General features: G+C 48.2%; 1 protein-coding gene across 1 annotated transcript in view; it reads right to left on the bottom strand.

The window, feature by feature from the left end:
* Positions 1-564: 564 nt before the first annotated feature.
* Positions 565-17,138, bottom strand: part of TRIB2 (tribbles pseudokinase 2) — a 32,694-nt gene continuing 16,120 nt past the window's right edge. The window contains exon 3 of the mRNA XM_055400056.2: positions 565-3,026. Within this exon, the coding sequence (XP_055256031.2) occupies positions 2,558-3,026 (469 nt within the window). The 3' untranslated portion in view covers positions 565-2,557. The remainder of the gene's footprint in view (positions 3,027-17,138) is intronic.

Genomic DNA, 17,138 nt, shown 5'->3' with positions numbered 1-17,138 from the left:
GATCTTTGACCTAGAGAAAGGCTGCTGGCAGGACATTCACTTCTGGGAGCCAGGTGGTCTCCTCCTCGATGATTTCCAATCAGGTTTGCAGGGGAAACTTTTTCTTGGGGAATCATGTGGAATCCTGCATTATTTGAGACCAAGGTAAGCCTCACACCTCCAGTTACTTTTACAGTTGCCCTAAGAGCCTCTGGGCTTTAAAATCTTAGAAAGCATAGCCAGCTTGGGATTCACTGGACTTGGGGTTCACTCCTCACTCACCTCCTCACTCCTCATTCACGTCGGGTTATAAACTGTCTGGGCTGATTTCCTCACCTGTAATAGGAACATAATTCACACCTCCGGAAGTGTGAATTCAGTGAGATATTCCATCTAAATCAGCCAGCACACGCCCACACCATGTGTATTGCTTTGTATACATGGCGACACTGATTCATTCACTCACAAAGGAGTGTTGACCTAAGAGAACGGGTGAGTTCCCGGCTGGTGAGAGGTTTGAGTTTGAGGCTGGTGGCCCTCAAACCCTGGACAGCAGAAAAATCATCATTTGCCAGACCCCAGGAGTTTAGTTAAATACGCACAATTTTATTGATTGAAGAGATTAGGACAAAAACATTAAACCGAATACAGGACAAAGCACCAGAGGCCATAGATTCCCACCATGCATGTCACCAATCTTCCCTCCAACAAGGTACTTAAAAAATAAGGGAGAGGGAAGAAAAACAGGTCCTTCTTGACTCAGCCCCATCTTCAGAATGTAAAAAACCCTCTCTCCTTTTTTAATCTCCTGTTATCAAAATAGAATCCAGAGCAAATCCATGGCCTCCTTGTCTCCTGACGATGAATGGTTAAGCCGCCCTCCTGGGAATGTGAGGCCGGGCTCCGGCTAAGTAGGAATCGAGCATCCAAGGTCTGCACATACATGCCACATACTATAATGAAGCACAGATTCAAGTAACATTTACATACTAGAGTCCACGTGTCACCTACCCAAAAACATGACCATTTCACAAAACATATACAGGCAGTAAAATCCAAACAACTGAGGTACTGGAAACAAAGAGAGTTCTGTATCATACAGCAATATAGAAAAGCCATAACAGAAGAGAAAGAAAAGAAAAACATTTGCCACTCGAAATCAAACAAAGCTATCTAGAAAAGCCAAATAAAAGGTTATTTCAGGGACAGAAATACTCAAACAAAGAAAAATATATATATATAAATGTTAACTACAGCATGTAACATGTTACCCAAGTTAACCCGTAATTGAAGTACTGGCTTAATACATCACAATGTGACATTTTCCTTAATAAATAGAAGAGTTCTTGAAAAATACAAAGGTGCATATGGGGATAGACAGCTGTTTTTTTTGTTTTTTTGTTTTTTAATATCATCCTAGCTTTCAGCTTATTTTCCTTCTTGCTTGTCTCAACTGAGGGTTTTGTCCAAACCAGAGGGCCTCCCAAGCTACAAGGATCATATTCCACAAAGAAAATGCAATAGCTGCCCTGTATTTCATACATGTGGGACAACCTGCTTCATTTCATGAGTTGCCAATAAAGCAAAGACAAAATGTTTAGTTGAGATCAGAGTGTTACAAGAGCTTCAGACTCCAACAGCATCTGGAATCTCACTCCATCACTAACATCTCAGCAAACAGGCATGCATGTGATGCAGCCCTCGTCATTCACCAGAAAAAAAATAATAATAATAAAATTAAAGAGTTGAATTTCTCTTTTCCTCTCATTTTTCTTTCTTTAAACTATGATAGCAATGATGCATCTGGAAGTTTGACTTCTAAGAGCTTCCTGCCACAAATTATTGACACAAAGCAGAATACTGGGTTAAAGGACAGGTTTGTTTTCTTTCCCCCCCACTTCAGGGAGCAAAGCACTAAACCTGTCATTTCCTGACCAGGATATTCAATAGTTTATTTAGAAGAAATGAGTTGAAGAGCGCAATTAGGAGACACAAGCTGGACTTTTATTTTCTTTTAGTTTTAGCACCCAGGTTTCACATCAGTCTGTGTGCACCGAATTTTTTTTTTTTAATGAACCCCGTGAATTATCAGATAGGTGGCTGGCTTGTTTAAAAAGAAAATAAAAAACAAAAACCAAAAAACCCTTGGCCAATGGTACCTTCCCTGAATCATGACAAGAAGTTAAATGCTAACAGTGCGATGCCAAGATGTGTGTTTGAGGCAGAGTTTTGATTCTATCAAGATTTGCAACTATTTGGAACAAAATGGAAAGGGGGATAGGCGGAAGCAGCCCAGCTGACAGGGGTGGCCTCCTGGGGGGCTCCGTCGGGCGAGAGAAGCTCCAGGGGGCTCCTGCCCACCCGAGAGGACCCTGGAGCCCGCCTCCATCCCGCGTCTCTGGCCCCCATGCTACATGTTCAGTCAGCTCCTTGACGGTTTTCCTTCTTTGAACCAAGAAGCCTGTGAGTATCCGTGTCCCTCTTGCTACCAAGCCAGGCAATACGTGTTCCCTGGAAGAACTCTCCGCTGCCCTCTCTCTCGCTTCTGGTACCTGCTAAGTCCCCGTGGGGCATGAGCTCAGTTAAAGAAAGGGTCCAAGGTCTCCTCCATGTTGACATCCGGCACCAGCTGATCAGACACTTCCTTAGCACCATATCCTGAATTCGAGACGCTAAAATCTGTAGAAAACCAAGGATGGTCCAGAATCTCCTGCGAGGTCAGCCGCTCCGAGGGCTCCCGCCGCAGGATGCTCCGGATGAGGCACTTGGCCTTGGGCGACAGAGTCTCTGGAATGTTGAACTGGCCACGCCGGATCTTGCTGAAGAGGGAACTGGGCTCAATGTCATGGAAAGGGTACCGCCCAACCAGCATGGTGTAGAGCATCACTCCCAGGCTCCACACATCAGCTGCTTTACCCGAGTAGCTGCCACTGGTGTTCAAGATCTCCGGGCTGACATACGCTGGGCAGCCATGCTTGTCGGAGAGTGAGTCGTCATCTCCCCGCAGAATATAGGCGTCTTCCAGGCTTTCCAGCTTGACCCGAGTCCTGCAAGAAAGGGGGCAAAACATGAGCTTGTAAGGATGCTCTGAGCCCCAGGAATCCCACCATTATGTCGCAGCTTCTGTTCGAATGTTTCCAAAGACTCGTATTCATACATCGGACCAGCCAAACACTGTTTACTGGGCACCTTCTAGGTGGCGAGACCCTGTTCCAGAGCTGGGGAGCCAGGAGGCAAAGAATTAGCCTGAAACGTTCGATCCACTGGGGGATTGAAACCTTCAGCAGGTAGCGAAATCACAAATAGATTATTACTGCCTCAACTTAGTCAGGAAGGAACAAGAGATTAAAAGTCACACAGGGGTAATGATGGGGAGTCACAAGATTTGAACTCAGATCCAACCAGCTGGGAAACTCACACAATCTCTATCCATAGCTTCTGGCAAACTTGCGACTAACATGATACAACACAGGAGCCAGGATCTTTCTTTCAACAGTTTTGCTTCATTTCAACACTCCTTTATTAGACGGAGAGGATTTTCCTAACCCATTGTACAGAGAAGAACATGGATGCTCAGAGAATTTAAGTAACTTACCCAAAGCCATCTGGTTGGGAAACAGAGAAGAGTTGACCTCAGGTCTTCCTAAATCAACCTGGTGCTCTCTCCACACCAAAATGCCTCTCATAGGCAGAGCCAGAAAATATTCTCTAGAAATGCAACCCATCACTTCGTCCTTCCAAAGCCAACATTCTCATCTTCTTTTCAAGCCCACCCTCTTCCCAAGATTTCCTGGTGAGGCTGTGTCCTGTCCTGCCCATCACACTCCTAGGGTCTGGTCCTAGGAGTATGCATGCGACTTGGGTTACCTAGATTCTCCACTTGGGTCACACATATGTGATTCTGTCTCACATGGGTACATGAGTGTGTGTGTGTGAATCTTCTCCCCATTGGTTAAGGACCACCGAGCTCACTGATGAATGCAGGACCCTCCTGGGTACGATGGGGAGGAACAGAGGTACAGAAATCTCATTAAACTCTAAGTCTCCGGAGCCTAGCACTCAGGGTTACACAGAAGGGCTTGATATCACCATTAAGTACCAAATAAAGATATGCTCAGTACCCCCAAGCTCCTAGCTTTGCATTCCTTCCTTATCCCAGCGACCTCTGAAGAATCCCTGTGCCCCTGCCTTGTTGCTCTCTGAGTGCAAAGTTAGGTGTTATTTCCTTTCAGTGCCTAAAACCAACACCCACCTCCATCCTCCTGGCCAGAATGCCACCACTGCAAAGTTCCCGCAGTTCTCAGGCCCCATCAGCTCAGTTAATCCCATTGCATCACACAAATGATGACATGAACGGAAGCTGAGGCAGGGAGGAGGGGCTGGGGTCGGGGTTGGGACCACACGGACGGTCCTGATGAGCACCTAGGAGGTCAGTGGCATTCCTATCAGCTGCTTCTTTCATCTCTAAGTGCCCACCAAAGCACTGCCCCTGTTGCCCTGAGGTGTCCTGAGGCACAGATGAGGAGTGAATAGGGCTGGAGAAGCCACAGTAAGGCTTCAGGCCTGAATCAGAGTTGATGACCAGGTTCATCCACTAATGTTTCTCTTTCTTTCTCCAGCTGTAGGTCTTAGCCTTGTAGGACTGTCACCGCAACTCCTCAGAGAGCCACGGAAGGGAGGTGAGGCTCAAATTAATCCAAGGAGAACTGCGGGGAGCTGCACAGAGCAAAAGGTCAGCTAAAACCCTGCACAAATTCTCAGACGCCATATTTGAAGTGCAGGAGTTTCCAAGACCAAAGGGTGACTGACTTCTTCCCTGTTCTCATTCCCATCAACAAGGAAAACATAGTGGCGGTCACTGGAAAAGGCACTAGACTAGGAGCTAGAAGAGCAGAGTCCAGGCCAGACTACATCTCTTACCTGCCTTGTGTCTGTGAGTGGGTCACTAAACTTCTCTGTTCTCAACCTTAAAGCAGAGTGTTGAATGAGACAGTCTTTTTTTTAATTATTATTTTACTTTTTTAAACTGTGGTATAATGTATGTAATAAAGAAAACTGAGCGCCGAAGAACTGATGCTTTTGAACTGTGGTGTTGGAGAAGACTCTTGAGTCCCTTGAACTGCAAGCAGATCCAACCAGTCCATCCTGGAGGAAATCAGTCCTGAATATTCACTGGAAGGACTGATGCTAAAGCTGAAATTCCAACACTTTGGCCACCTGATGCGAAGAACCGACTAGAAAAGACCCTGATGCTGGGAAAGATTGAAGGCAGGAGGAGAAGGGGATGGCATCACTGACTCAATGGACATGAGTTTGAGCAAGCTCTGGGAGTTGGTGATGGACAGGGAGGCCTGGTGTGCTGCAGTCCATGGGGTTGCAAAGGGCCGGACACAACTGAGTGACTGAACTGAACTGACTGAATATATGTAAGATACAATTTACTATTTTAACCATTTTAAGTTTACAGTTCAGTAGCATTAATTTTTGATATACGCACACAGTTGTGTATCCATCTGGACAAGACAGTCTTGAAGTCTCTGCCAGTTTTAACATTCTGGGCTTCTATGTAGTACATTGCAACACATCTTCTTTATCTGCTTGCCCATATCCTATTTATAATCTGTAGTGTATGTGCCCTTCTCTTCCCCCTTTAGTCGATCTATAAAAATAGGAAGGGTCTGGATGTGTTGATCTGGAATTGAGTGGATTAAAAGCAAATCTCTTCTTCCTTTTGCTTCTTCTAATCTAAGGTGGCAGGTGGCGCTGACTCACACCAGCCTCTCTAGATGGTTGGAGACTGGAGGTGAGCTGGTAAAACCCACGGGGTGGAGAGGATGGAGCACAACCCACAGGCCCAGGTGGGTTCTCTCCACAGGTTCCCCGGCCCCACCCTCACCAGCAGCTGCTGCTGCCCAGCTTCGGGACCCACCAGGCTCTCTACCTTCAAGTTCACAGCCTGGGCAGCAGAGTAGCCGTGGGGATAATCATCCCAGTGGAAATAATAGTAATAAGCCTTCGCATCTGTATGACAAGGGGTGATGGTCCAGTGGAATGAGACTTGGAATCAGATTTGGGTTTGGAGCTGGGTTTCTCTGCCAAAACCCTCCAATGCATCTCTGCTCATTCAAGTAGGTGTCCATCTTCGCCAAGGCTTCAGCTGAGCGGCCCCTCTCCCTTCTAGCCCCTGCACCGTTCTTCACATATACTGACCAACGACAGTCCTTCCTGGGGCCTCTGCACACACCCCCCACCTCCAGCCCCCTGCCCAGAATGGTCTTCTTCTGCAAAACTCAGTTTTTGCAGGTCTTTGCTTAAATGCACTTTATTAAAGAGACCCTGCCTGACCCTCCTGTTCCAAAGGAGCACCCCCACACCACAATGCCATATCCCCTTCATTACCACCTGAAACTAGGTATTTACATGTCTACAGTTCTGCGTGTATACTCTATGTGTTATGATACCAGTGGTCATTTCAGGGTCATCACCTAATCCCACCTCCAGGGGCCCTTGGGCAGGTGGCTGAGGTCACTTTGAGTATAAAAAACACCACCTGTCCTTCCTGAGGTAACTCCAGTCCATAGACTTTTTTTTTTTGTACCCAGCACCCAACAGACACTCAGTCCCTCAATCCAAGAATGAAAGGGACCATCAAGTTATAGACCCCAGGAGTATCTGTATGCTACCTTTAAAGGAACAACAGCCCTGCTCTGGGTAAAGGAGGAAAACTTTCCTCGGAGTAAGTGGAGGAAAAGTGAAGACTATTTGGGGGGCCAGCTTTATAAATTGTTGGTACACTAGCTCAGGTGCCTTTCGAGTAAAGCTGGGAGGGAGTTGTGGCTTCTTTCCGAAGACAGACTTAACTACCTCAAGCAGTTCATGCTAGTTCAGTTCAGTTCAGTCCAGTCGCTCAGTCGTGTCCGACTCTCCGCGACCCCATGAATCACAGCACGCCAGGCCTCCCTGTCCATCACCAACTCCCGGAGTACACTCAAACTCATGTCCACAGAGTCGGTGATGCCATCCAGCCATCTCATTCTCCGTCGTCCCCTTCTCCTCCCGCCCCCAACCTTTCCCAGCATCAGAGTCTTTCCCAGTGAGTCAACTCGTCGCATGAGGTGGCCAAAGTATTGGAGTTTCAGCTTTAGCATCAGTCCCTCCAATGAACATCCAGGATTGATCTCCTCTAGAATGGACTGGTTGGATCTCCTTGCAGTATAAGGGACTCTCAAGAGTCTTCTCCAACACCACAGTTCAAAAGCATCGATTCTTCGGCGATCAGCTTTCTTCACAGACCAACTCTCACATCCATACATGACCACGGGAAAAACCATTGCCTTGACTAGACGGACCTTGGTTGGCAAAGTAATGTCTCTGCTTTTTAATATACTATCAAGGTTGGTCATAACTTTCCTTCCAAGGAGCAAGCGTCTTTTAATTTCATGGCTGCAATCAGCATCCGCAGTGATTTTGGAGCCCAAAAAAACAAAGTCTGACACTGTTTCCACTGTTTTTCCATCTATTTCCCATGAAGTGATGGGACCAGATGCCATGATCTTTGTTTTCTGAATGTTGAGCTTCAAGCCAACCTTTTCACTCTCCTCTTTCACTTTCATCAAGAGGCCTTTGAGTTCCTCTTCACTTTCTGCCATAAGGGTGGTGTCATCTGCATATCTGAGGTTATTGATATTTCTCCCGGCAATCTTGATTCCAGCTTGTGCTTCTTCCAGCCCAGCGTTCCTCATGATGTACTCTGCATATAAGTTAAATAAGCAAGGTGACAATATACAACCTTGACGTACACCTTTTCCTATTTGGAACCAGTCGGTTGTTCCATGTCCAGTTCTGACTGTTGCTTCCTGACCTGCATACAGGTTTCTCAAGAGGCAGGTCAGGTGGTCTGGGATTCCCATCTCTTTCAGAATGTTCCACAGTTTATTGTGATCCACACAGTCAAAGGCTTTGGCATAGTCAATGAAGCAGAAATAGATGTTTTTCTGAAACTCTCTTGCTTTCTCCATGATCCAGCGGGTGTTGGCAATTTGATCTCTGGTGCCTCTGCCTTTTCTAAAACCTGCTTGAACATCTGGGAGTTCAGACTTAAATTGAAGAAAGTAGGGAAAACCACTAGACCATTCAGATATGACCTCAATCAAATCCCTTATGATTATACAGTGGAAGTGAGAAATAGATTTAAGGGACTAAATCTGATTGATAGAGTGCCTGATGAACTCTGGACGGAGGTTCGTGACATTGTACAGGAGACAGGGACCAAGACCATCCCCATGGAAAAGAAATGCAGAAGAGCGAAATGGCTGTCTGAGGAGGCCTTACAAATAGCTGTAAAAAGAAGAGAGGCAAAAAGCAAAGGAGAAAAGGAAAGATATAAGCATCTGAATGCAGAGTTCCAAAGAATAGCAAGGAGAGATAAGAAAGCCTTCCTCAGTGATCAATGCAAAGAAATAGAGGAAAACAACAGAATAGGAAAAACAAGAGACCTCTTCAAGAAAATTAGAGATTCCAAGGGAACATTTCATGCAAAGATGGGCGCGATAAAGGACAGAAATGGTATGGACCTAACAGAAGCAGAAGATATTAAGAAGAGGTGGCAGGAATACACAGAAGAACTGTACAAAAAAGATCTTCACGACCAAGATAGTCACGATAATGTGATCACCGACCTAGAGCCAGACATCTTGGAATGTGAAGTCAAGTGGGCCTTAGAAAGCATCACTACGAACAAAGCTAGTGGAGGTGATGGAATTCCAGTGGAGCTATTTCAAGTCTTGAAAGATGATGCTGTGAAAGTGCTGCACTCAATATGCCAGCAGATTTGGAAAACTCAGCAGTGGCCACAGGACTGGAAGAGGTCAGTCTTCATTCCAATCCCAAAGAAAGGCAATGCCAAAGAATGCTCAAACTACCGCACAATTGCACTCATCTCACACGCTAGTAAAGTTCATGCTAAGCCAACCCTAAAGCCCTTTTCCATTCTCATTCCTTCCCGGGTCACAGCCCTAGATTCTGACTTTCTCCTTCACCCCGTCATCCCCACACCCCCTCCTACGGGCAGCAGTGACCCCACTTTCATCCTCATCCCTCTTCTAGAACCCTCCTCCCACACCACAGACAAGACCCAGGCCTAAGGTCTCCATCTTGTCAATTAACCCCTTTCCCTGAGTTCATGTCTCTCTTCCCCCGACTCAAAAAGAGGGCTTGGAAACCATGCAAACACCTCATGAATTTGAGTGCTATTAATATATAAATAAAAAGGCACCCACGTGCTGCTGATTTCCGCTCCCCCTAAGCTGATCCACAGGCCACTTTATCCCCCTGCCTTCAGAGGCTGAGCCTCCGGCAGGGAGGGTCTGGAGCTGTGGTCACATCGGGTTCAGTGTGGCCTGTGGTGACACAGCCACAAGGAAGCCAGGCCAGTTCAGGGTCTTAAAGCCAGAGACCTGGGTTCGAATTCTGGCTTAGGCAAAAATACTATGAAAAAATACCAAACACCGTCTATGCATTGAAGCCTGAGTGGGTATCTACATATATTTTCTTTTCAAAATATATAAAGTCAATTTCCAAGGCAAGAATTATTCTTCCTTTGCATGGACACTGAACCTGATGCTCAGAGAGGGTATGTCAGCTCCTCTGGCGGGAAGGCTAGCTAAAGGCCGAATGCTCGGCTCTCGCTGGGCCGGGAGCTCAGGTGAGCCTCCATCACCTGAGCACCTGGTGGAGGAAACCAACCCAGGCTGGCTGGTCAGCCAGGGGCCCTCAAGGCGGGCAGCACGCATGCGCCCTAGGGTCAGGAAGCCGGCTTCTTCTGCGCAGGCTGCAGGAATCCCCCAGGGGTAGGAAGAAGCCTAGGAAAGGATGGGGAGGAAATGCAGCAGTCCAGGCATTCTTCTGACCTTGCCTGCCTCTGGGAACATCCTGAACTTGTTTACATCACTCCCAGGCAAGGGTCGAGGCAAGAAGTCTGGATTACATCTGTAAACAAGGGCCTTCCGGGGTGCCCCCAGGTCGTGGGCCTGAGCTGGGCTAGAATTCCCACTCTGGTCCCCACCGATGCACGACACAACTACAGGGCCCTTCAGAAGGTCTCTGGGGCTCGGCTTCTCCACCCCTGGGCACGGGGGGTGGGGGTGGGGGTGGGGCGGAGGCGCCTCACCCTCTCCTCTCAGGAGTGTTGCGGGAATTCCTGGCAGAGCACCAGCACCCATCAGAGTAGGAGGAAGTGAATGAAAACAATCATTCAGCTTCTGAGGTCCCTTGATCAATCTGGGCTTTAGGAATTTCCAGGCAGAGAAATCAATTTTCATGAAACTCAATAGGAACATCGGTGGTAGTCCAAGTTATTCAAATGAAACTATACACTGGAGATACAGACAAGTCACACCCATAGTCTCAGTTTTTGTTAAGGTTGTAAATGAAACAATGCAAGTTTAGTACCTATCAAAGAACCGAGCACACTAAATCTGCAAAAAAATGCTGGAAACTCTAACTGACCTTCTTATAAGCCCTCCCTCGCCCCCTTCAGCCCCAAAGCCTAGAGGGAAGATAGATGAATAAGCAACAGGCAGAATAAAATGGATGTGAATTCTGTGCCCCCATTCCTTCCTGGGCCTTTGCACATTTTTTTCCTTCCTGCCTAGAATGTTCTTCCCACAAATATGTGCCCAGCTCACTCCTGCTCACATTATTCAGTACGAAGTTGATCAGGATGGGCTTCGTGGAGGTGGTTAAGACTAGAAACGGCACACGGAGAATAAGGAGAATGGTAGAGATATGTGTGACCAAAGAGCTGCAAATGAGAGTGGTTATCTCCTGCTGCTTCTTGGAGGAGGGAGCCCTGAGTCACGGGCCCCAGGGAGGGTTGATCTGGCTGACAAGCTGCCATCTCTGTGTGCATTCGGCAACCTGTCCCTGGCATAGGCGGGAAAAGCCTGCTTTGCTTGCAACCTCTGAATGAACAAGGCTTACAGGGGGGCAGCCTGTGTTGGAGGAGCAGGCCCAGCCCAGCGCCAGGGCTACAGTCCTCAGATGCTGAGCCAGGTGAGGAAGCCAGAACCAGCTGGGTGCATGAGGTTCCATGTCCCACCCCCACGGAGCAGCCGTACCAGCCTAGAAAGCTCTGACCCGATGTCCTACCCACACTGCCCGGAGGTTTGAGTGGCTCTCTCTGGGTCACTAAATCGACCTCAGCTTCAGTTTCTCTTCTATAAAATGAGAACCAGTCGTGTGTGTGTGTGTGTGTGATCAGTCGTGTCTCCCTCTTTTGTAACCCCATGGACTGCATCCCGCCAGGCTCCTCTGTCCGTGGGAGTGGGTTGCCACATCCTCCTCCAGGGGATCTTCCCAACCCAGGGATCAAACCTGTGTCTCCTGAAGCGGCAGGTGAGTTCCTCACCACTGTGCCACCGGAGAATCCCGAGAACCAATGGTACATGGCCTGCTAAGGGCTCTTCCAGCTTCAAATTTCCTGATTTTATACCTTTAACTCTTAAGCTATAGGGACTGCAACCCTTCCTATCTAACATCCTGACACTAATATAGTATTTATATACTAGTAACAACAATAGCGGGCTTCCCTGGTGGCTCAGAGGTTAAAGTGTCTGCCTCCATTGCGGGAGACCCAGGTTCGATCCCTGGGTCGGGAATATCCCCTGGAGAAGGAAACGGTAACCCACTCCAGTATTCTTGCCTGGAGAATCCCATGGACGGAGAAGCCTGGTAGGCTACAGTCAATGGGGTCGCATAGAGTCGGACACTATTGAGCGACGGAACGGAACGGAATGGAACAACAATAGCAATGGCAAGCCACTCCAGTACTCTTGCCTAGAAGATCACATGGACAGAGGAGCCTGGTGGGTTGCAGTCCATGGGGTCGCTAAGAGTCGGACACGACTGAGTGACTTCACTTTCACTTTTCACTTTCACACATTGGAGAAGGAAATGGCAACCCACTCCAGTGTTCTTGCCTGGAGAATCCCAGGGACGGCGGAGCCTGGTGGGTCTATGGGGTCACACAGAGTCAAACACGACTGAAGCAACTTAGCAGCAGCAGCAACAATAGCAACCATGAATTAAACAGCTACAAAACACTGGGATTATTTTTGGTCTACATGTCTATTTTTCATAACAAAACTGAAAGGCAAATATTATGATATGTGCCAACTTCCTAAAGATTAAGGCAATTTAGGCACAGAGAATGAAATGTTTTAGGTCACACACGGAGTAACTGAAACAACTGAGCTCTGATCCACGTCACGAGTATTCTAACGCCAGTGTCCCTCCAAAAGACACCCTGGTGCCAGTATCACAGATTTACTCAGTGTAAAGAAGGCTAAGCATAGTAGAATCGATGCTTTCAAACTGTGGCATTGGAGAAGGCTCTTGAGAGTCCCTTGGACAGCGAGAAGGTCCAACCAGTCAATCCTAAAGGAAATCAATCCTGAATATTCACTGGAAGGACTGATGCTGAAGCTGAAGCTCCAATACTTTGGCCACCTGATAGGACGAACTGACTCGTTGGAAAAGACCCTGATGCTGGGAAAGATTGAGGGCAGGAGAAGAAGGGGTCAACACAGGATGAGATGGTTGGATGGCATCACCGACTCGATGGACATGAGTTTGAGCAAGCTCCAGGAGATGGTAAAGGACAGGGAGACGGCATGCTGCAGTCCGTGGCATCACAAAGAGTCATACTGAACAACAAAAGACAAAGTAATTTTTAAAGGAAGACCCTGGGTTTATGGAGACAGATATGGCCCCAGGTTTATTTAGCACTGGATCACATACAAAACCATTACAATACATGATCTAAGTGCTATAGCTCGTGAAGTGGATGGTGGTGGCGGGACCTGCCCATTTACTAGATGAAAAGCTGAGGTACAGAAAGCAGATGTGACTTGTCCAAGACCACCTGGCTAGTGAGTGGCTGAGCTGGGATTTAAACCCAGGTTTTCAACCTCCATGTTTGGTGCTTCGTCCAAAATATGAAAAATAGGCGTACACAAGCCAATCAGGCTTTGCTTTTAAACCCTGAACCCCACCCTGGGCTCCCAACAGGAAGAGATCAGGACAGGGTGGGCCAGGGTGGGGTCAGGCTGGGAGTTCAGCCAGACCAAGTGGGCTTGGCCTGGACGGGAAGTCCAGGGGCCTGAGGTCAGTGGAATCCAGAAGTCACCAAAGGCCATTCTGTGGGGTGGGTCCAAACAGGAGAAGGATCAAGGGCGAAAGGTTAGCTGCAGCCAGGTCTGACCTTGCTCTGGCCACTACTGCAAAGCTACCCTTGGCTGCCAGTCCAGGTGTCAGGCCAGGGTCCCAGCTGGAATTACTGCTCAGAGGCCAGAGGAAGGCCCCACCCACCCACCCACCCCAGCAGCATGGGCTGCATTGTGCTAGCCTGGCAGGCACCACGGGGACTCCACAGGCCACTAAACTGCCCAATAAATCATCACTGTTCAGAGCCTCTGCTTCCTGTGTGTATGGATCTCTCCAGCGGTCACCTCTGAGTGCCACTGATGCCCAGGTCCCATTGACTCAGGGAACAGACCCAGCACTTTAGGTCGAGCTGCTCACACATTAGCCAGAGAACAGCAGGCAAACAGTAAGGGAGCCACTCAGGGTGGAGTAAGAGAAGTCAAAGGGGAAGGGGACCCAGTGGAGGTCTGGTTAAGTTCCAGAAGGCAGTATATCCTCCGATTGCCTTAAAACACCATCCCACACTGTGCACTGGTTACACAGAGAAATGTGCAGTTGGAAAGATAAAGCCACCCGCTGAGAAACAGCACAGTTGGGAGGTGGAACCCAAGCCGACTCTAGCAGGCAGGTGTTTCCACGGCACCGGCTACCCAGCCAGGATGCAAAAGCCCTTGAAACCTACATGCAGGTGCACGTCTGTGCCCGACTCATCAGGGCCGTGGTGGGAATGGGGAAATCATTCCACCTCCAAGAACTTCGCGCAACCCCACCCCTGCCCTGCAGGAGGACCCCACACCCAGGCAGCCTGCCTTCCATTGTCATAAGAACAACCAGGAGCTCCAAGGGAGGTGGTGCATCTGGGACTCCTCGTCAAAAATCTATCCACCTCTCGCTGCTCTGCGCCGAGACCTGGATCCCTGAGGTTCCCTCAAACCCAAATCAATCAACTGAGCCTCTCAGGAAAGCTTCCCAGGCGGCCATCTCACTCCATGCTGTACCACACTGCCCTGTTTGCTCACCCAGCCCAGATCCTTCCAGGGAGAGCCAAGCGCCCCTAGGTGCTGCTCCTGCCTTTTTTGCCCAGGATGATTCAGGGCCCAGAACATTCCTCTCCATGCCTCATTGGTGAAGCAGGGCAAGGTTCAGGCCAGTCCCTCCAACCCCACCCCCAAAGGGCTGTGAACCTGGCCAGGCTGGTTCATACACTGGGCCACCCGGGTGAGGGGTTTCACTTGCGGCTTCCCCACGTGGTCTAGGCAGAGACTGAACAAACTTGGGGAGTCAGAATTCTGAGTTTTGCTCTTGGTTGTATCACTTACACCTTATAGAACTTTGGGGAAGGGCCTTCCCTTCCTGATTTCTTTATCTGTAAAGGTTCCGTTCCATTCCGTCGCTCAGTCGTGTCCGACTCTATGCGACCCCATGAACTGAAGCCTACCAGGCTTCTCCGTCCATGGCAAGAATACTGGAGTGGGTTACCGTTTCCTTCTCCAGGGGATCTTCCCGACCCAGGGATCGAACCCGGGTCTCACGCATTGGAGGCAGATGCTTTAACCTCTGAGCCACCAAAGGTAAGAGGGCCAGATTTAAATCCCCTCTTAGCTCTCAACCCCACGGCCTGGGGCGTGATTCAGCTTCAGCAACCTGACGTCCATGTCCGTCCCCAGTCTGTCCTTCACACGCATGTCCAGAATCACAACCTGACCTGCCCCCGCCCTGTCTAGAGAAAACCTTAAACGGCTCCTGCTGAGTTTCAGATCAAGTTCAAGGTCCCAGCCTGTCTGTGTGTGCTCATATCCAACTCTTTGCGAACCCATGAACTGTAGCCCACCAGGCTCCTCTGTCCATGGAATTCTCCAGCAAGAGTGGGTTGCCATTTCCTTCTCCAGGGGATCTTTCTGACCCAGTGATCGAACCCAAGTCTCCTGCACTGGCAGGTGGATTCTCTACCACCGTGCCGCCTGGAAAGCCCTTAAGGTCCCAGACGTGAGGCCAAGGCCCTAGACCTCTCTTCACCTTCCTCTCCAGCCCCACCTCACAATACCCTCCCTGAGCAGTCCCTCCTTACCCACTGCTGGCACTTTCTGGACCCTTCCCCTTCCCTCCTGCATCTCTCAGAACCACCCTGTGAGGAGCCCAGCTCCTCCCTGACGCAGTCCTCTCTACAGCCCACTCCGTTGTTGGAAGATCCTCTTCCTGCTCCCAGATAGCTCTCTAATGCACACCCTTCCTCTCAGACGTGCTGTTAAAAATAACCACTGCACTGTGTCTTCCATTAGGTGAGGACTCTCTGCTATTAAGTCTTGCATCCCCAATACCGAGCACTGCAGGTAGTGCCATGACAGGTGCTTAATAAATGTTTGCAAGATAGTGTGATCCCCATGTGTCCTGCGCCCTCAGCTCCAACACGTTATCTAGCACTCAGGGCATCTAGGCATGACTCTGCTTAACAACTGCAATGTCCAGAATCCAGAGAAATTTCAGAGAGACTGGATTTGTCCATGGTTTAGAGAAATTCCTAAGAGCACTGGCTAAGGGATGTTTGAGATGTGTTTCCATCTACTGTCTTCTACCATCAGTATATTTAGGGGGGTTTTCTTATAATATTTATGACTCCAGAATATATGGGGCTAGTCATATCCCCACCGAATCAACTGTCACACATTCACTAAGTATGTATAATGCGAAGTCCTGGGCTAGGTATGAGGGACGAAAAGATAAATGGACCCCAGCTTAGAGTCCTGCAGAGGAACCTAAACCCACTCCTAAAAGTGGAAAAGCAGGATGTACAAGGACTGCCTGTGAGGTTTGCTTGACTGGTGGCCGAGTCTACCTCTGCCAAGACCTCTCCGAGAAAACTGAGGACTGAGCCTCACTTAGACTCCAGGCATCCAAGTCCTTGTGGGTTCACTTGTTGTCTAATTGCATAAGAAAATTCCTTCTATGGGTCCAGTACAAGGGTGGCACTTTACCTGGCATTTAGTTTCTGTAGCTAACATGGCATTTGAGAACTTAAGCTTGGGAGCCAGGTCTCTCTCTCTCTGGGTTCAGTTCAGTTCAGTTCAGTTCAGTTGCTCAGTCGTGTCCGACTCTCCGCGACCCCATGAATCACAGCACGCCAGGCCTCCCTGTCCATCACCAACTCCCAGAGTACACTCAAACTCATGTCCATCGAGTCAGTGATGCCATCCAGCCATCTCATTCTCTGTTGTCGGTAGGAGGTTTAAATTAGGAGTTTGGTATTCAGTTCAGTTCAGATCAGTCGCTCAGTCTGGGTACCACCCCCAGATTTGCACTGATTGGCTGTACAACCCCAGGCCGCAATTTCCTCATCTGTACAATGGTGATAAACATAGCAGGACCTCAAATCAAATAGCTTGATTTAAATCAAATAACTTGATTTAAATACAGTAATTCTACCCCTCTAGGTCATCACAGAGGACCAGAATGGGTTTCCTGTGATATACAGCAGCTTCCTGCTAGTTATCTATTTTACAAGGATAGTGTACATATGTCAGTGTTACTCTCTCAATTTGTTCTACCCTCTTCTTCCCTCAGAGGGACGTAGGCTCTGCAGGGAGGGGGTATATATATATATAAAATTATGACTCATTTGAGTTGATGTATGGCAGACACCACCACAGCATTGTAAAGCAGTTATCTTCCAATAAAAAAAAATAAAATAAATAAATAATTATAGTAATTAATTCAGATAAAATTTGTTCATTTATGTGTTTTGGTTAGAACAGGGTCTGGTACATGGTGGATCCTAGATATTATTTCACTAAAATGTAAGTCCCATGAGACCAGGGCTTCTGTGTCATCCAGTATTTCAGTATCTCCAGCACCTAGACTATTGTCAGGCACATATAATACTTTGTACTCCATAAATATTTGTTGAACAAATAAACAAATCTCCAGGTTGTTGGAATATGAGGCTCAAAGCAATAAGGATT

Source organism: Moschus berezovskii, chromosome 11 (assembly GCF_049115385.1).
Source record: "Moschus berezovskii isolate FMDL1 chromosome 11, NW_MosBer_1.0, whole genome shotgun sequence".
Taxonomy (NCBI): domain Eukaryota; kingdom Metazoa; phylum Chordata; class Mammalia; order Artiodactyla; family Moschidae; genus Moschus; species Moschus berezovskii.
This window is presented reverse-complemented; position numbering and strand designations above follow the sequence as displayed.